Source organism: Balearica regulorum, chromosome 24 (assembly GCF_011004875.1).
Source record: "Balearica regulorum gibbericeps isolate bBalReg1 chromosome 24, bBalReg1.pri, whole genome shotgun sequence".
NCBI lineage: Eukaryota > Metazoa > Chordata > Aves > Gruiformes > Gruidae > Balearica > Balearica regulorum.
Window position 1 is genome coordinate 6,461,194 of NC_046207.1, and position 14,659 is coordinate 6,475,852.

The window sequence follows — 14,659 nt, forward strand, 5'->3', positions numbered from 1 at the left end:
GGAGGAAGCATCGCCGCAGCAGCCAGTATTAGAGGAACAAAAACTAAACCTCCCCAATAGATCCAGGCCCAGCCAGCCTCCCCTCGCCCCATCCATCACCTCCCAAAGGACACAGCCGCTCTGCCCCGTACCGCGCGTCCCTTCGCCGTACCCACAGCCAAGTCCTGCAGCCCCCCGGGGGTCTGGGGGCAGAAGGAGCCGTTTGCCTTTTCCCCATGGCCAGACTGGAGGGAAGAGGACGGGGAAGAGCTGAGCCCCGAGCAGAGGGCAATCCCCAATCCTGCCTGTTCCCCTGGTACGAGATAAAGCAGTTTATCAGGGCCCCGGTGGGTCCCCCCAACTGTCCCCCCACCCCGCTTCGCTCCCTTCCTGCCAGTTCTCCCCCCGTCCAGCCTGGGATGCTCCTCTTTGGGGACCGATGGGGACTCCTTTGCACGACGGCTCCCCAGCCCTCCCCTTCGGTGCACCCGCACACCCTGCCAGAGCCCGCGGAGCCCCCCGGGCCCCCCATCAGCCCCTGGGGACCCCCTTCCCCCCCCCCCGGGCTGGCTTGTCTGGGTTGCAGGCAGCAAAGGGTTACACGCTCGGGGGGGCCGCTCTGCTCCCCGCACCTGGCAGGGGAGGGAGCGAGGAGGGGATGGAGCGGAGTTTCACTGAGTCTCCAAGAAGGCAGCGAGGAGCAGGCAGAGGAGCGGGCAGAGGAGCAGGCAGAGGAGCGGGCAGAGGAGCGGGCAGAGGAGCGGGAGCGGCGGCGGCAGCAGGTGAAGCCGCCTCCCGGTCCGGCACAGCGGGGTGGGAGCTGCCGGAGCCACCATGGGCCGGGGGGGGCCCTAGGAACCGGCTTATAAAGGGGGACACCCCCTTCCCCTCGCTGACATCCCTCGCGTAAAAAGAAGAGAGGGAAAGAAACAAAAATAATCCCCCCCCAAACCCTCTCTAAATTTGAGATACGGCGAAGACGGGCGGCAGCGGCTGGAAAATGCGTCTCCCTCGGAGCTGCATCGTCCTCCTCATCCAGGGGAGCATCTCTCTGCTGGTGAGTGCCGGGGAAGGGGGGGCTGCAGGGGACGGGGGGTCGGGCTGCCGAAGGGACGGGGGGGTGACAGCCAGGAACATTTCCCGAATCAATTTGGTCACCGCCACCCCCCCCGCCACCCCCCGAAAAAACAAGCGTCCCAAAACTTGTGTTATTTTGCAGCAGGTAGCGGGTGGGCAGCAGGCAGGGCTGGTGATAAAGGGACCTCCCCATCACCCTAAACATCTGCAGCCCCCCGCCCCCCGGCAGAGCAGTCGTGGTGGAGCTGCTGGGGGGCAGCCCCCCTGCCCCCCCGGCCCCGGGCAGAGCTCTGGCACAGGGCGGCAGGCCCACCCCCACCGCGGCTTCCCCGCTGCCTTCTCGGCCAGGTGAGACCTCCGCACCCCGGGGATCACGGCGGGCGCTCGCCCAGCACCGAGGGCGACGGGGCCGCAGCACCCGCCTCCCGCCCGGGCACCCTCCCAGCCCGCTGGGTACCCGCTGGCAGGGCAGCCCCCACCCCGGCAGCTCCTCAGCCCCGACTGGGCTTATTTTGGGGTCCCCGGCTGGTGGCAGGCAGAGCCCCCGTGCCGGCAGGAGGAGAGTTTGCGGAGGAGCCCGTGCGTGGCTGGTGGAGGTGCCGGGCATCTCCCCGGGGCGAGAACTCACCTCCGCACTTTGCTGTCCCTCCCGCTGCCCCGCTGCTCCCAGCTCCGTCTCTCCACCGGACCGTGGCACAGCCCGGAGGTCAGAAGAGGGGTCCCATGGGACGTGCTGTCAGCAGCGAGACCGGTGCGAAGGCCGCAAGGCGGGCACCCTCATCGCAGGTGTGCGTCCTGCCCCGTAACACCCTCTCCCCGGCATCCGCAGAGATCCCCCGGGTGCGAGTGCTCTGCCCTGAGAAAGGTGCCGCCGCCGGGCTGCACCATCAACGAGCGAAATGCACCCGTCCCGGCTCCTTTCACCCACTCCCCGAGCAACCATGAGAGGAGGATGGGAGCAGGGGAAAATTGCTACCAGAAGGGAAATACGGACTACAGAGAGAAGCAGAGAGGAAAGGCAAAAGAAAAGGCAAATAAGAAAAGTAAGGATGGGAAAGAGGTCATGTCTGGAGAAGTGGGGTGACTCTAGAGAGCAAGACTGGGCAAGGGGGGCAGGCACCCATCACCCATCTCTCACTCTCCACCATCGCTACGTTCAGGTGATCTGTGGCCAAGAAGAACCAGGGAAAGGTGCAGAGCAACGTCAACCCGAGACCCGGGAGAGAGCTCAAGTGCAGAAGAGGAGAGGGCTGCTCTCTCCAAAGTCCCTGTTAACTCCAACCTTACTGCAGAACATGACCCTCCTGGAGCTGGTGAGCAGCTCATGGGAGTTATGGGATATCCTGGATAACCTGTCTGAGCGGGACCATGCTCCACACCCCAGAGGACGGAGGGACTTGGGGCCAGCATCAGGCAAGCTTAAAAAAATATTTGGCTGGGGAGATTTCTATTCCAATATCAAGACAGTGAAGTTGAACCTCTTGATCACTGGAAAAGTGGTTGATCACGGCAACGGCACAGTCAATGTCTTCTTCCGACACAACTCTACCGGGCAAGGAAACATCTCCGTCAGCCTCGTGCCCCCCACCAAGGCAGTGGAGTTCGACCTGGAGCAACAGATCTTCATTGAGGCCAAAGAATCCAAAATCTTCAACTGCCGCGTGGAATACGAGAAAGTGGATCGTGCCAAGAAGACCACGCTCTGCACTTACGACCCATCTAAGACCTGCTACCACGAGCACACCCAAAGTCACGTCTCCTGGGTCTGCTCGAAGCCCTTCAAAGTCATCTGCATCTACATCACCTTCTACAGCATAGACTACAGGCTGGTGCAGAAAGTGTGTCCCGACTACAACTATCACAGCGACGTACCTTACTACCCCTCGGGATGACGCGCTCTGCCCATCTCAGGATGCCCCGGTGACGAGCGGGTGCTGGGGGGGTGGGGGGGAGGGATGGGGACGGTTTTGTAAGCGGGGGTGGGAGTGCAGCGGTCCCTAGAAACGAGAAGCAAGGAAGAAAGAGGAGGATTTTCCATTTTCCCCAGAAGCTCCAATGTCAAGAGGAGGAATTTTAGGCTATGGGGTACCGGCATCGCTAAACCTGGCCTGGATCCGTGGTCTTTAGAGACTGGGATGTGAAGGCAGGGTCTGAATCTGGGATAAGGAAAATAGGACATAAAGCCACAATCAGGACTTGTGCTTCTCAGTGCAATAATGGATTTGCCTGGATCTAGGCTCTGTGGTCCTAAAAGGTTGGTGACCAGGCAAGGAGGGCTCCAGAAGCAGGCTTACACAACCTGGAGCCAGGGGAAGACCTCAGGGGGCAGAAAGGCACCTGATGCCCTCCATGGCTGAGACACGTCCATGGGCAGCCACATCATCTCCCCCACATCCGAGTTCTGCAGCGGCGGGAGCTGGAGCTGGGTTTTCCCCAGTCGGGACGCAAAGGGCTGCCAGGATGGAAACGGGGAGCCGGGATGGGTGGGAGGGCAGGGAGGGACCTTCCCCGGGTGCCACCCCACCACAGCACGGGGCACCACAGCGCGGGGGGTTCCAGGGACTCGAAACAGTGGATCCACAGATAGAGAAATCCTGGTGGAATCTGTCAAATCTGCTGACACAATGTATGATTCATGTGTTTCCCCTGACGCGCTGTGATTCATGCGTTTCCCCTTCATCTCATCCGTGCTTCGTACCACTGCCGGCTCCCCAGCGCCCGCTCCCACCCTCGCCCAGCCACATTCAGCTCCAAGCGCTGCCGTTCCTCGGTGCAAAGGTGCGCGCCCGCGTGCGTACGTGTGTGTGAAGTGGAGCTCTGACCGAAGCATTTAATTTCCTTTGAAGGGAAAAAAAAAACAAACCAACCCACCAACAAACCAACAATGCTGTGCTTGAGAGAGAGAATAAAGTTTTCACGGTGGCACAGAGGCAGGTCAAGTGTTTTTACTGAGAGCAATCTCAGCCTCCTGGGGGAGAAGGAAAAGCAACGGGTGGGGTTGTGAGCGAGGCACAGGGCAGCACCTCGCCCTGTGCCCAAATTCAGCTCCGTTCAGACGCATCTGAACTCGCCCCGTCCAGTAACCGGGCGTCGGGTCCAGCTTTGGGGTCTGCCGGGACTCGGATGTTCACCCGGACGCTTGGTTGCTATTGCTTGTGCGTGGGCTCATTCTGCACCACTGCTGGGGATTCCCAACCTCCTCCCCTTCCCCATACATCCACACTTCAGGCTCCCATTTATGCGGACACATTCCCTCCTGCAGAGGAGGCCAACAAGCCCCCCACCCAGCCCTTCGTTTTGCCCCAAAACTCCCCCTTATCCAGAGCACCAAGGCAGCTCCAAAAAATCCCCTTACGCCAACAAAACCCCGGCAGAATCACGAGGCAGGTATTGCCACCAGGGCAGGTTTTATGCTTCAGCCTTCACAAGTCAAATTCCTTCTCTGCAGCTTGGAGAGAGGTTTGCTGGCTGCAGGCGAAGTTTCATTATGTGCACTTTCACATCTAGACAGAGGCCAGTTCCAAAACACATCGAGCAAAGAAAGCCTTTTAGTGCAATAATCAATGAGAAGACTTTTACTCCGAGAACAGAAAGTTTAAAATGCTTTGAGAGCACGGTTTCAGAAAATAACAGGAGCAATATTTGGTACTGGGGAGGGGGTGGACCGGACACCCTACCAGGAGCTCTCTCACAAAAGTGTGTTCCCCAAGGGTTCACCCTTGCTTTAAGGAAGGGACACAAAAAGACACGTTAAACCCCTTTCTGCCAGCACAGACAAAACAAACAAAACCACCACACACAAAAGTTGCTCATTTGGAGAAATTTCAGACAATTGCCATTTGAAGAAACAGAGCAGACTGCGGGAGCAGGGAACCAGGCTACAAAGGATGCACCATTGTCAAAGTGATGTGGCAGCCGCAGTTACTAGGAGACCAGGACGGGCCATTATTCGGGCTTGGGAGAAGAGGATTCCTGCTAGTGGAGTCACACCCCGTGCTCAGAAAAGAAGGATTTCGCTGAGCTGGAGGGCAAACAATCCAAGAGAACAAAAAAAAATATGCCCCCCCCCCCCCCCAAATCCGCCTGCTCTTAACCCCCCGCTCACCCCCTGCTACAATGAGATGCAAGGGAGAGCCTTTGCACCAACTCATGGGGTAAGATTTCCCTCATTAGAGACTAAGTCAAGGTGTACTTGAATGCATTCGCTCACAGCGTATGATTATTTGCTTTGCGGGGTGTTGCTCAGCAGAGGTTGGCCGTGGAGTTGTTTCTGCTTCTCGAGCGGAGGAGTTAAATCCCTGCCGCTGCCTCTGCTGCAATATCCCGCACGGAACCAGGCTTGAATTTCCTTCCCCATTAGTAAATGGACATAGAATAGATTTGGGGGTGGGAGGAACTAAAATTTATCCAAATGAAGTTCCATAAGTTACAAACTTCATTACAAATGAAGCAGCGTGTAATGACTGCGGAAAGCAGACTTCAAAAATCGTCCGTGACACCAGGGTTCAGCGAAGCGCCACAGAAGTATTCGCAGGCATTTTTGCAATTAGAGCCTATCTCCATTTATAAAATGCAGCCCCTTATCATCTTCCATAACTCAGTGGACAGCCAATCTCTGTCTCCAAAGCAGGAAAAGCCCTGATGGGAACTACTTACCGCTGTCATCTACAACTACACAGTGAATGTTCTCCATCTCCAGTAATTAGCTCTCTTTAGTTTGTTAATACTTTTTCCTCTTCCCCACAAAATCCTCCTAATTTAAATTTCATGAGTCTCCCAGCCGAGCTAACCTGTACTTCTGCACATTTAGAAACTGGCTTCCCAGAACAGCCTGCTCCACCCTCCCACCAAAGACAATCAGCAGCCCCCCGGCCATTAATTGCACTCATTAGAACTGGTGGGGACCAGATCCGGGCTCCCCAGAACTGGGATTAGATGAGTCAGAAAAAAGTCAGGAGCTGATGGAGGAATACAACCACCCCAACATCCCCCCGGTCCCAACACCGCTCTCCATCCCAGGGTGGTGGCTCCCGTCGCTTCTACCTCCTCCGGTTTTAGGGACCAAAGCGATGAGACATCTGGTTTAGCAGTGGACTTGGCAGTGTTAGGTTTATGGTTGGACTCCATGATCTTAAAGGTCTTTTCCAACCTAAATGATTCTATGATTCCTTAAAATCCTGTTTAATGTTTGAGTCTCCCATTAAGATCATTTTCTCAACTCTGCACAGTCCAAGTGCTCCTTTACTAATTTTGCCCTATATTGTAAAAAATAATTAGGACTAATCAACCTAAATCCATCTCTCTGTAGGTTACTAGGACCTTTTCTCCCTTTGTAATCTTCCAGTCAATCAGACTTTGTCATTCTACTGTTTCCTATTTACCTTACCCAAAAAAACCCCCAGCAGTGGCCTCAGATTCAAATGAGACTCTCATGGCCAGCTATCACCTCCCAAATGTGCTAATGCACTACTCCAGGATTTCAGAAAGGACAAATCTCACAGCAAGGAACAATTTCATGCAAGGATAGCACAACCGGATCCTTCTCACCGCCACGACAGCTTCAAGGCATCAATTTTCCTCAGCTCGGGGTCAGGCAGGTTTTTTTCCAAACCTGAACATTTTTAGCAGGTTCCAGCCAGACGTCAAGATCTCAAAAAAGAAGGAAGTTTGTTCACAAAAAGCCTCTGGACAAACTAATGAGCAACAAAAGGTTATTGTTACAAGGGTTCTACTTGACGTGAAAAGGTCTTTAAAGGCATGAACATTGCAGGCTTGCCAAGCTTTGAGGTTTTCACCAGAATTTGGCAATAACTGGAGGAGTTCCCAGAGCAGTGGCTATCAGAGTCACTTGGTTACTCAAGAACTTCAGCTTCCAGAAAAACAAACAATGGGCTTAATCACAAAAAACCTCAAAAAAAGGGGGGGGATTTCTAGAGGTTTAGATGTCACAACACTAATATAAACCTCAATTTGTGTTAGATTTCACCATTTTTGCATCAAGCTCGCTTGACGGTCTGTCTCAGCTTTTATCAAGATTTTCGGCTGGCGATACTGAAGTTGCTGCAGCTGGGTGAGCGTATAACATGTTGCTTGGAGGGCACTGGAAGCTCAAAGCATTGACATTTCTGTTGCTCCTGGTTTTTGCGTGTCCCCCCCAAGTCTCCAGCACAGCTCCCCGGGTCGCCAGTGACATCGCAGCTCCCGTAACGTCCCTTGCCGGGACAAGCCTGGCCCTTTTGTTCCTAAACCAAACTGCCGAGGCTGAGCCTCGCGGAGGGAACCCCGACCTAAGTGCTTTCACAACAAACACACACATTTTACAGTTTCACGCCCAAACTATCAAACGGCTAATAGAGCCTTCGCTGGGCTTTAGCTCAGACGGGCTAGGGCCGCGTACGTGCAACGGCGCATCTTATTAGAGATTATTAGAGTTTAATGAGGTCTAGTGAGTCAGCCAAGCCTTTCTGCTCGTAACCCCCCATTTCCATAGCCACAGGTAGCTCCTGGGTGCATTAACGCTGCTGGTTCTCCTGCTCTTCTGGGTGCATAAAAGCAACTTTGGATCCAATTTTGTTGTTACGGCTGGTGCCAGGCCAGTGTCACGCTGAACGCAGAGCGACGGCGCTTGCCTGAGATCTCAGGACGGGTCCAGCGGCAGAGCCGGGGCAGCGGGGGTGTCCGGGGTCCCGCTCCAGCCCACAGCCCCCGGGGAGCCGATGCGCCTTTCAAATCCTCTTGAAGTCTCTTCGCTGCCGCTCCGTGTCATCTTTCCTTTGCGAAGGGAAGCGTTTCTCCTCTTCGCGGAGCATGTTTCGCAGTGCCAACGCAAGCTGTGCTAAGGACAGACATCTCGTTCTCCAAGCGGTTTGAGAATCTTAATTCCTGGGCATAAATCCTGATTGTGCTATTGGCTTTTTCTGATAAACTTAACCAAGTTATTCCAGGCCTTTGTCTAGTCTGCCTTATCTCTCTTTATAAAGATAATATTCATTTGCCTTCTGGGGATGGAGCGAGACTGCACGATCATGAAGCACTCTGGAAATCCTCCACTGAAAGGGGAGGCAAGCAGAAATGATTATTCATGAAATCCCCAGTGTTATGACTTGTTATTACACGCAGTAGACTAAAAATGCAAGTGGGCTGAATGCATCATGTATTTGATCTAAGAATTATTACAGTTTTGCCAATTAGACCCAGAACCCAAATACAACCGCTTCCCTCCTCCTCCTCCCGCTCCCCTGCCAGAGCTTAGCACCAGCTGCCGTTTCATAAACACCAACATTTCCCCATCTTCCTGTGCTTTCAACAAACTCCAAAAGCAGCAGGTCTCTGATTGTTTTCCCTCCAATTAATGGCAGAGTGCACTGCTCTCCCAGAAACGAGCTGCAACGTGCAATGTCACATCACGACAATAACTGCTCGCCCCATCAGCGGCTTTTTCCTGCCCGAGAAGGAGCTGCCGAGCGGGGGCGGGGGGTGAGAACAGCACCCCTTGGCAACCCCCCCTCAAACCCTCACCTACCTGAGAGCATCAAACACCGCTTCGCTGGAGGGACGGGGTGCGAGGGTTAAGCAACCGGGCTGCTTTGCTGTTGAGTGCACCGGTGGCAGGACGGCACGCAGCCAAGCGCCGGAGGAATAGGGCAATCTGCTCCCTTAGGGGAGCTCAGCTCGTACACGCTGTTCTGCAGAATAAGGCCTGAACCTCCTGGTGGGAAGGAAGGATTTACTTTTGCCTGAGAGGTTTCCAGACCTACCAGAGCACCCATCTGCTACCCAAATGTCTCGTTTCCTAAAGGCTTGTGCCCAAAGACTAGGAGGGAGATGTGATGCAGTAACCCCTTCTCCTCCAGTCCCCTAAGGTCACCGCTCATGGCGTGGTTTGCTGTATGCCGTGCTGGAGCGTATCTGTTACCATCCGGATCACGGTGAGGGTTTCCTGTCGTGTCTTGTTAGATTGCAAACAAAGAGGCAAGAAGAGCTGAGTACAAGAATAGTGATTTTTTTAAAAATAGAAATATACCCATTTAAGTACCATAAGGACAATTCAGACTTACTCGGGTTGCATAAAATTATCCAAGAGCGTCGGGGTGCGAGGGTGGCTGCAGTCACAGCTCTCGGCTCCGTGCGCGCACAGGAGCAGCGTTGAATCAGCGTTTTGTTGCCCAAGGAGCCCTTCCCTGCGCCCTGGGGACCCGCAGAGCCGGGCCGGTTGGTGCCACAGCCCTGGGCTTGTGCACGCAGGAGCCCTCCCTGCGAGGGGAGTCGGGCATTGACCAGCACCAAAGGCTGGAGGAAAAAAAATCTGGGTGAGATGGAGTTGAGCAGATTGTGGAGGAGAACAGTGTCTGATGCTCACACACACACACAGACGGTCCCAAATGCCTCAACAAAATGGATGGGGGGAGAAGGAGATTTTAGGGGAACGTTGCTCCAAATCCCCTCGGACATGGTTCGCAGTGAAGCTGCCCGAGCCACCTCTGCATGTCCGTCCCCGTCCTCTCAGGACAAAGGGCACGTTGCTTCAGCGCTTGCACAGCTTTGCAAACCACCCCTCGCTCTCTAAAAAACATAAACAAACTGAAAAAACCTGAGTAAACGCACCAAAACCCACAGAGGCACAAAGCAAACCCCCGCAGCCCCTAACAAAACCACCTCCAACGCCAGCCCTCGCCTCCTGCCAAGCCTTTCGGCGAGCCTCGGCGGCTCCGTTTCCAGCTGAAATAGCATCTGGTTGCTCGCGACGGTCTGAACTGCGCTGTCAGTGTCTGCAGGAGATTGCCAAGTCCCCCGGGACGAGGGGCCACATCGCCTCGTACGCCGGTACGCGGCGTCAAGCACGCTGTCAGCGCTCAATAGATTGTTAGAGCAGCATCCGCAGGCGCTTCAGCAGGTGAAGCGGCGAAATGAAGGGAGAGGGGGAAGTTAAGGGGGATGAAAAACACAAGAAAGAGAATGAGAATTCAGACCTAAAAAAAAAAAAAAAAAAAAGGAAATGCTGTCAAGAGGCAGCAAGAGGAGGACAGGAATGGAAATCTTGTCCAGCTCTTTCAAATCCCACCAGACCCTAACTCCTCTGCAGAGAATTCCCAACTCAAACCGCTTCAAACCCCACACCTGCTTGCACTAAAAAATATGCTAAATAATTCAGTTTCCACTCGTGTGCTCTCGAGCTGCAGAATCCTCCCGGCTCCTGTAGCTTTGTGCGGTATTTTTGGGGGAAGGTACAAACCGGCTGGGGCTGAGGGAGGGGAGGTCGCGTGCCTCCCCACCACCGCGCTCGGGGACAGCGGAGCTCCGGTTTCTGGTGCTGCTGCTCTTCGCCGAGCGGTGCGGAGCCCGTGTCAGCGTGGTGGCTACGACACATGGGGAATAGAGATGTGCCACGCACAGGATAAAGGCAGGGAGAAGGGAGGGCTGGTGTGTTTTCCACCTGCCAGGCTTTTCTGATCTGTGGCAGATGTCTCTCCGCTTTCAAACTGCATCAAGAAGCGTCCGCTTTCATCTAGCCTCCTCATTGGGAAATTTTCCCATAAGGGGGAAAAAATTATCTTCTGCCGTCTACTCAAAGCATCACGCCGTCAAGGACGCACGCCTGCATCTTGGGCACACGTCTGTAAGACTTCATCCTGGACTGGCGGCTCTCCTACTCCCCACACTTCTGCTAATCCCTCTGGAAGACTGACGGCCTCACGCCTGCCCTTGTTCCCCCCGGCGCACTGGGAAGGTCATCCCCAACGGCGTATACTTCTCCTGAAAGCTCCTCACGCACTCAACAGGGACATGTACTACCTCCTACGCTACCTCCCAATCCCTCCATCAAGGAAAACTCCTTTATGAGCAGCCAAAAATACAATTTTCTTGCTCCAAAACTGGGGGAAAAAGGACAAACGTGCAGGAGCAAGTCGCCGCGGGTGGGATGCAGCTGGCTCCATCACCCTCCACAGTCGCCTACCTCCTGTCCCTGCCTCCGTGCCACGTCTCAATCCGAACTACAGGCGTCGGGTGCCTGTTTTCATGCACTGCTGACACAGACTCGCCCCCCGACTGCAAAGAGGCACCTATGTTCACGTGCACATTTTTCCTCCAGAATTTTAAAGCATCCTAGCACAGTTTCATGAGACTGAAGCTACTGGAAGAAATGTAGAAAGACAATTATAAACTAAATGAGAATTTCAGCAGGTTCCTTGGCTGAAACCATCTCCTGGGAAGTGTTCTGTTCAGAGACCGGTGCTATGGGCACAGCAGCCCCAACTAGAGGGAGATCCTTAGTCACAGGGGCTCTTAAATTTTGTCTTGTTCAGAAAACTACAATGCCAACAACAAAACCAGTGAAGATACGGCATCTGGAAGGAGATTCCTCAACGGACTCTATGTGTGCATGTGGGACTGATGGTTAAATAAAGAAGCGAATACAGCCCACGGTGGAGCAGCCCAGGAGCCTACTGTGTCTGCAAATCAGTTTGAGGATACGCTGGTGCTTTATAAACCTTTTGAAATCGCAGCCTGAAGACACTGATTTTCACTACTATGTTCTCTCTTCTTGCCTCCAATATAAGACATCGCCCCACTGAGACAGTGATCAGATGCTGAGATACCCAATACAGAGTCTTGTAGTTACTATTGCCGCCGTCCACCTCCGAGTGCTTAAAAATGTTTGCACCCAGCTCAAATTAGCACTTTTCTCAGCTATCAGAGGAAGCATAACTATTCTTGTGTTTATTGTTATCCCATGAGCAAGTGCCACCTACCTTGCAGATTTTATTTCTATCTCCTCAGCCCACTGGATGCTCTGGCACTTTGTCACGGGAAGACAGATATTTGCTTATACCGTCGGTGGCCAGCTCTGTGTTTGCAGCCTCTGTTATAGCAAACATGATATCTTAATTAAGGGACTTGTTGGCTTGCTGAACTCAGACAGATGGGATCTTAATTCAATTAGTATACTTTAATTACCTATTATAGTAGGACTTTTAAAAAAATGGACACAAGTGAAAGGGTTTCTGGGCAGCTATCAATCGTACATATACTTATCAATGATAAGCAGTAAATGCCGTTCAGTGGTTTCTTTCTATCGCTCCTCTTCCTCACCCCTAAAACCAGCTGAATTTTATCTGCAGTTTTGGAAATTTTGCCTGAAGTGGCAACACACATAAGTAAATGAGTTGGAAAACAGGACGCCTGTATGTTAACCCACATCCTCCCAACATCTCAAGCTACAGCAAGTAACCTGAAGAAGATCCACATATTTTTGCTTTACAGATCATAACCTGCCAGTTAATGCCAGTAAAGAGGTCTGAACCCAATGTAAAAATAAACTTGTCTTGGGACACAAGGATGTGCCAGATTATTTCTTCTGGTCTCTTTTAAAATTATTCTCTAAGAAAAGCCCTACATAAATAAATCATAGTTGGGGTCTGTAATATGGAGTCTCTACGGCTGATCTGAGACAACAAGGACAAACTGGTGGTTAACAGCTGCTGATGGGAGAAATCTCCCCACAGCTCCTATTTTGTGAAAACTCCTCATTTTGAGGTCTGTTTCTATTACACAGGGTTGTTTGTGTCTGGAGATGGAACCGAATTTTGGAAAAACATCTCTCTTCATCTGCTTGGAAGAGGGCTATTTCATCCCCAAAGCACCAGAAGAGCATAAGCAGGTCTCAGAAGACACAACTTCCCATTTACATTTTTATGAGCAAAAGGGTGGGCTTGGCATTCTCGTGATTTTTTTATTTCTATTTTGGGAATGAAGCTCGGAAAACAGGTGGAAGCTGAGCTTAAAATTGCTTCAAACTCTTTGACCACAAGATGTGACATTACAGCATGCTTGCAACATCCAATAAACCTTTGAAAACAAGGTACTGGCCCAATTTTTTTCTTGGCAGCTCTCTAGCCATGCATCCATTGCCAAGAACAGCATGAGCAGAGGGAGTGGCAATGCAAGCGTCCCCGTGCTAACAAATGAGGAATAACAACGAAGACCCAGTCTCGGCACGGCTTTCTGCTGAGACTGCCGATGGTGGGACCTGTGAGCGTCAAAACCGGTTCTGTTTTGAGACCCCTGTCTTTAATAGAGCTCTTGTCTATTAAAGAACAACTTTTCTGGTAAGATACTGAGAGTCAAATGACAGAAAAGGTTTGAAATTTTGGGCTGGTTTGTTGTTATTTTTTAAAAACAACTAAAAGCTCTGAAAAATAAAGTATTATTCTATGCATTATCTATACTTAAACACAGCCTACCTATTTTCCAATGCATCAAGCTCTCCTCCCACCGTTTCTAGAGCCTATTCTCTCCTCCTTACATTGCCATTTTACAGAAGCATACACCTACACGCTTTCTGTATAGTACCAATCCATAGCTGGAGGCTTAAAATACTAGGGGAAAGTAATAACACATATTTTAAATATCTAGTGGCTGTTCACCAACAGGGAAAGCCTGCTTACATCAAAACCTGGAGAAGTTCCTCTCCACGTGCTGCAGGCAAAGAGCATGGTGCCGAGTGGCACGTGGTGCCGGTGCTGGGGGCAGGAGGGGAAACAGAAACGGAGCCACCAGTCAAAACAGCTGCGGCTCTTAAATCCACAGCGTTTCATCTCCACGATGCTGCCGCTGCTGAATCGACGCTGCAAGTATCTGCCCGTACCTATCAAACCCTCTGCATCATCACAGCCAGCAGAGACATGCTGAAGAAGAGCGGCACTGGTTCACAGGCGTTAGGTAAAAGGCATTTGTTAGACTTAATTTTGGAGAACCACGCCGACAAAGAATATATAGACAAGATTTAAAAAGCAAACCACTCATCAATATAACAAAAACACCACTTACGTCCTACAGCCCAGCTCCACGCCACGCTAAAGCACCCACAATAATTATAACCTCACAGAATTACGCGTTTTAGAAGTCCCAGCAGCCCTGGAATGGGATGGAGTTATTGCTGTGGTGCTGAAAGGAAGGAAAAGGCTTATTTAAACATTTACCGTATGTGAAATGCCTCTCTTTTTCCCTTGCCTTTTGAGGCTTCAGCACCTAGAAATAAATCTAGCTCATTAAAGAATATTTCGTAGTTCAGTTTTGTTTACAGGCCCCAGCTAAGTAATACCTGCTACCTAATTCAGGTTTTACCATCTGGCACATCACATTAGAAATCAAATCTGCAAGGTGGTTTATTTTTTACTATTTCTTTTATTTTTATTTTTTTTTAATTCAGGAGAATCCGAGTTAGGCAGTGACATCACACTGGGCAGAGGAGAATAAAGAAAAGGCATTTTAATTTCACATCCTCTAGAGAGAGAAATTATTACAACCCATCAGAACATCTCCTGCTCATTTAGGTCTAAATGTTTTACAGTCGCAAGCAGGGACTGCAAGTGATGGAGTTACAGCCTGCCCCTCAGCAGAGACATCGTGAAGGGCACGTACAGCACGTGAACCCATCTCCCGGCAGCCCACATAGGTAGAAGCAAGCACGCCACGAAATACTCCTATCTTACCTGCACAGAGATACAGGCAGTTGGACCAGAAGATCGTTGTAGGTCCCTTCCAACTGAAAAGATACTCTATCCTATCCTAAGACAAACTTTGAGCCTGCTGTGGGGTGAAC

The 14,659-nt window shown here is 51.9% G+C and overlaps 1 protein-coding gene and 1 long non-coding RNA gene across 2 annotated transcripts; one reads left to right on the plus strand and one right to left on the minus strand.

Annotated features, from left to right (window-relative positions):
• Nucleotides 1-843: 843 nt before the first annotated feature.
• NXPH3 (neurexophilin 3) lies at nucleotides 844-2,948 on the plus strand. Its single transcript, XM_075775137.1, has 2 exons — nucleotides 844-1,036; nucleotides 2,217-2,948. Exons 1-2 carry the CDS (start codon nucleotides 980-982, stop codon nucleotides 2,946-2,948), a joined length of 789 nt encoding a protein of 262 aa, XP_075631252.1. The 5' UTR covers nucleotides 844-979.
• A 3,758-nt stretch (nucleotides 2,949-6,706) lies between these two features.
• Nucleotides 6,707-9,630, minus strand: LOC142605135 (uncharacterized). Its single transcript, XR_012838887.1, has 2 exons — nucleotides 8,579-9,630; nucleotides 6,707-8,105 (listed from the first exon to the last, which is right to left on the minus strand). It is a non-coding gene; the product is annotated as an uncharacterized LOC142605135 (long non-coding RNA).
• Between the last annotated feature and the right edge of the window lie 5,029 nt (nucleotides 9,631-14,659).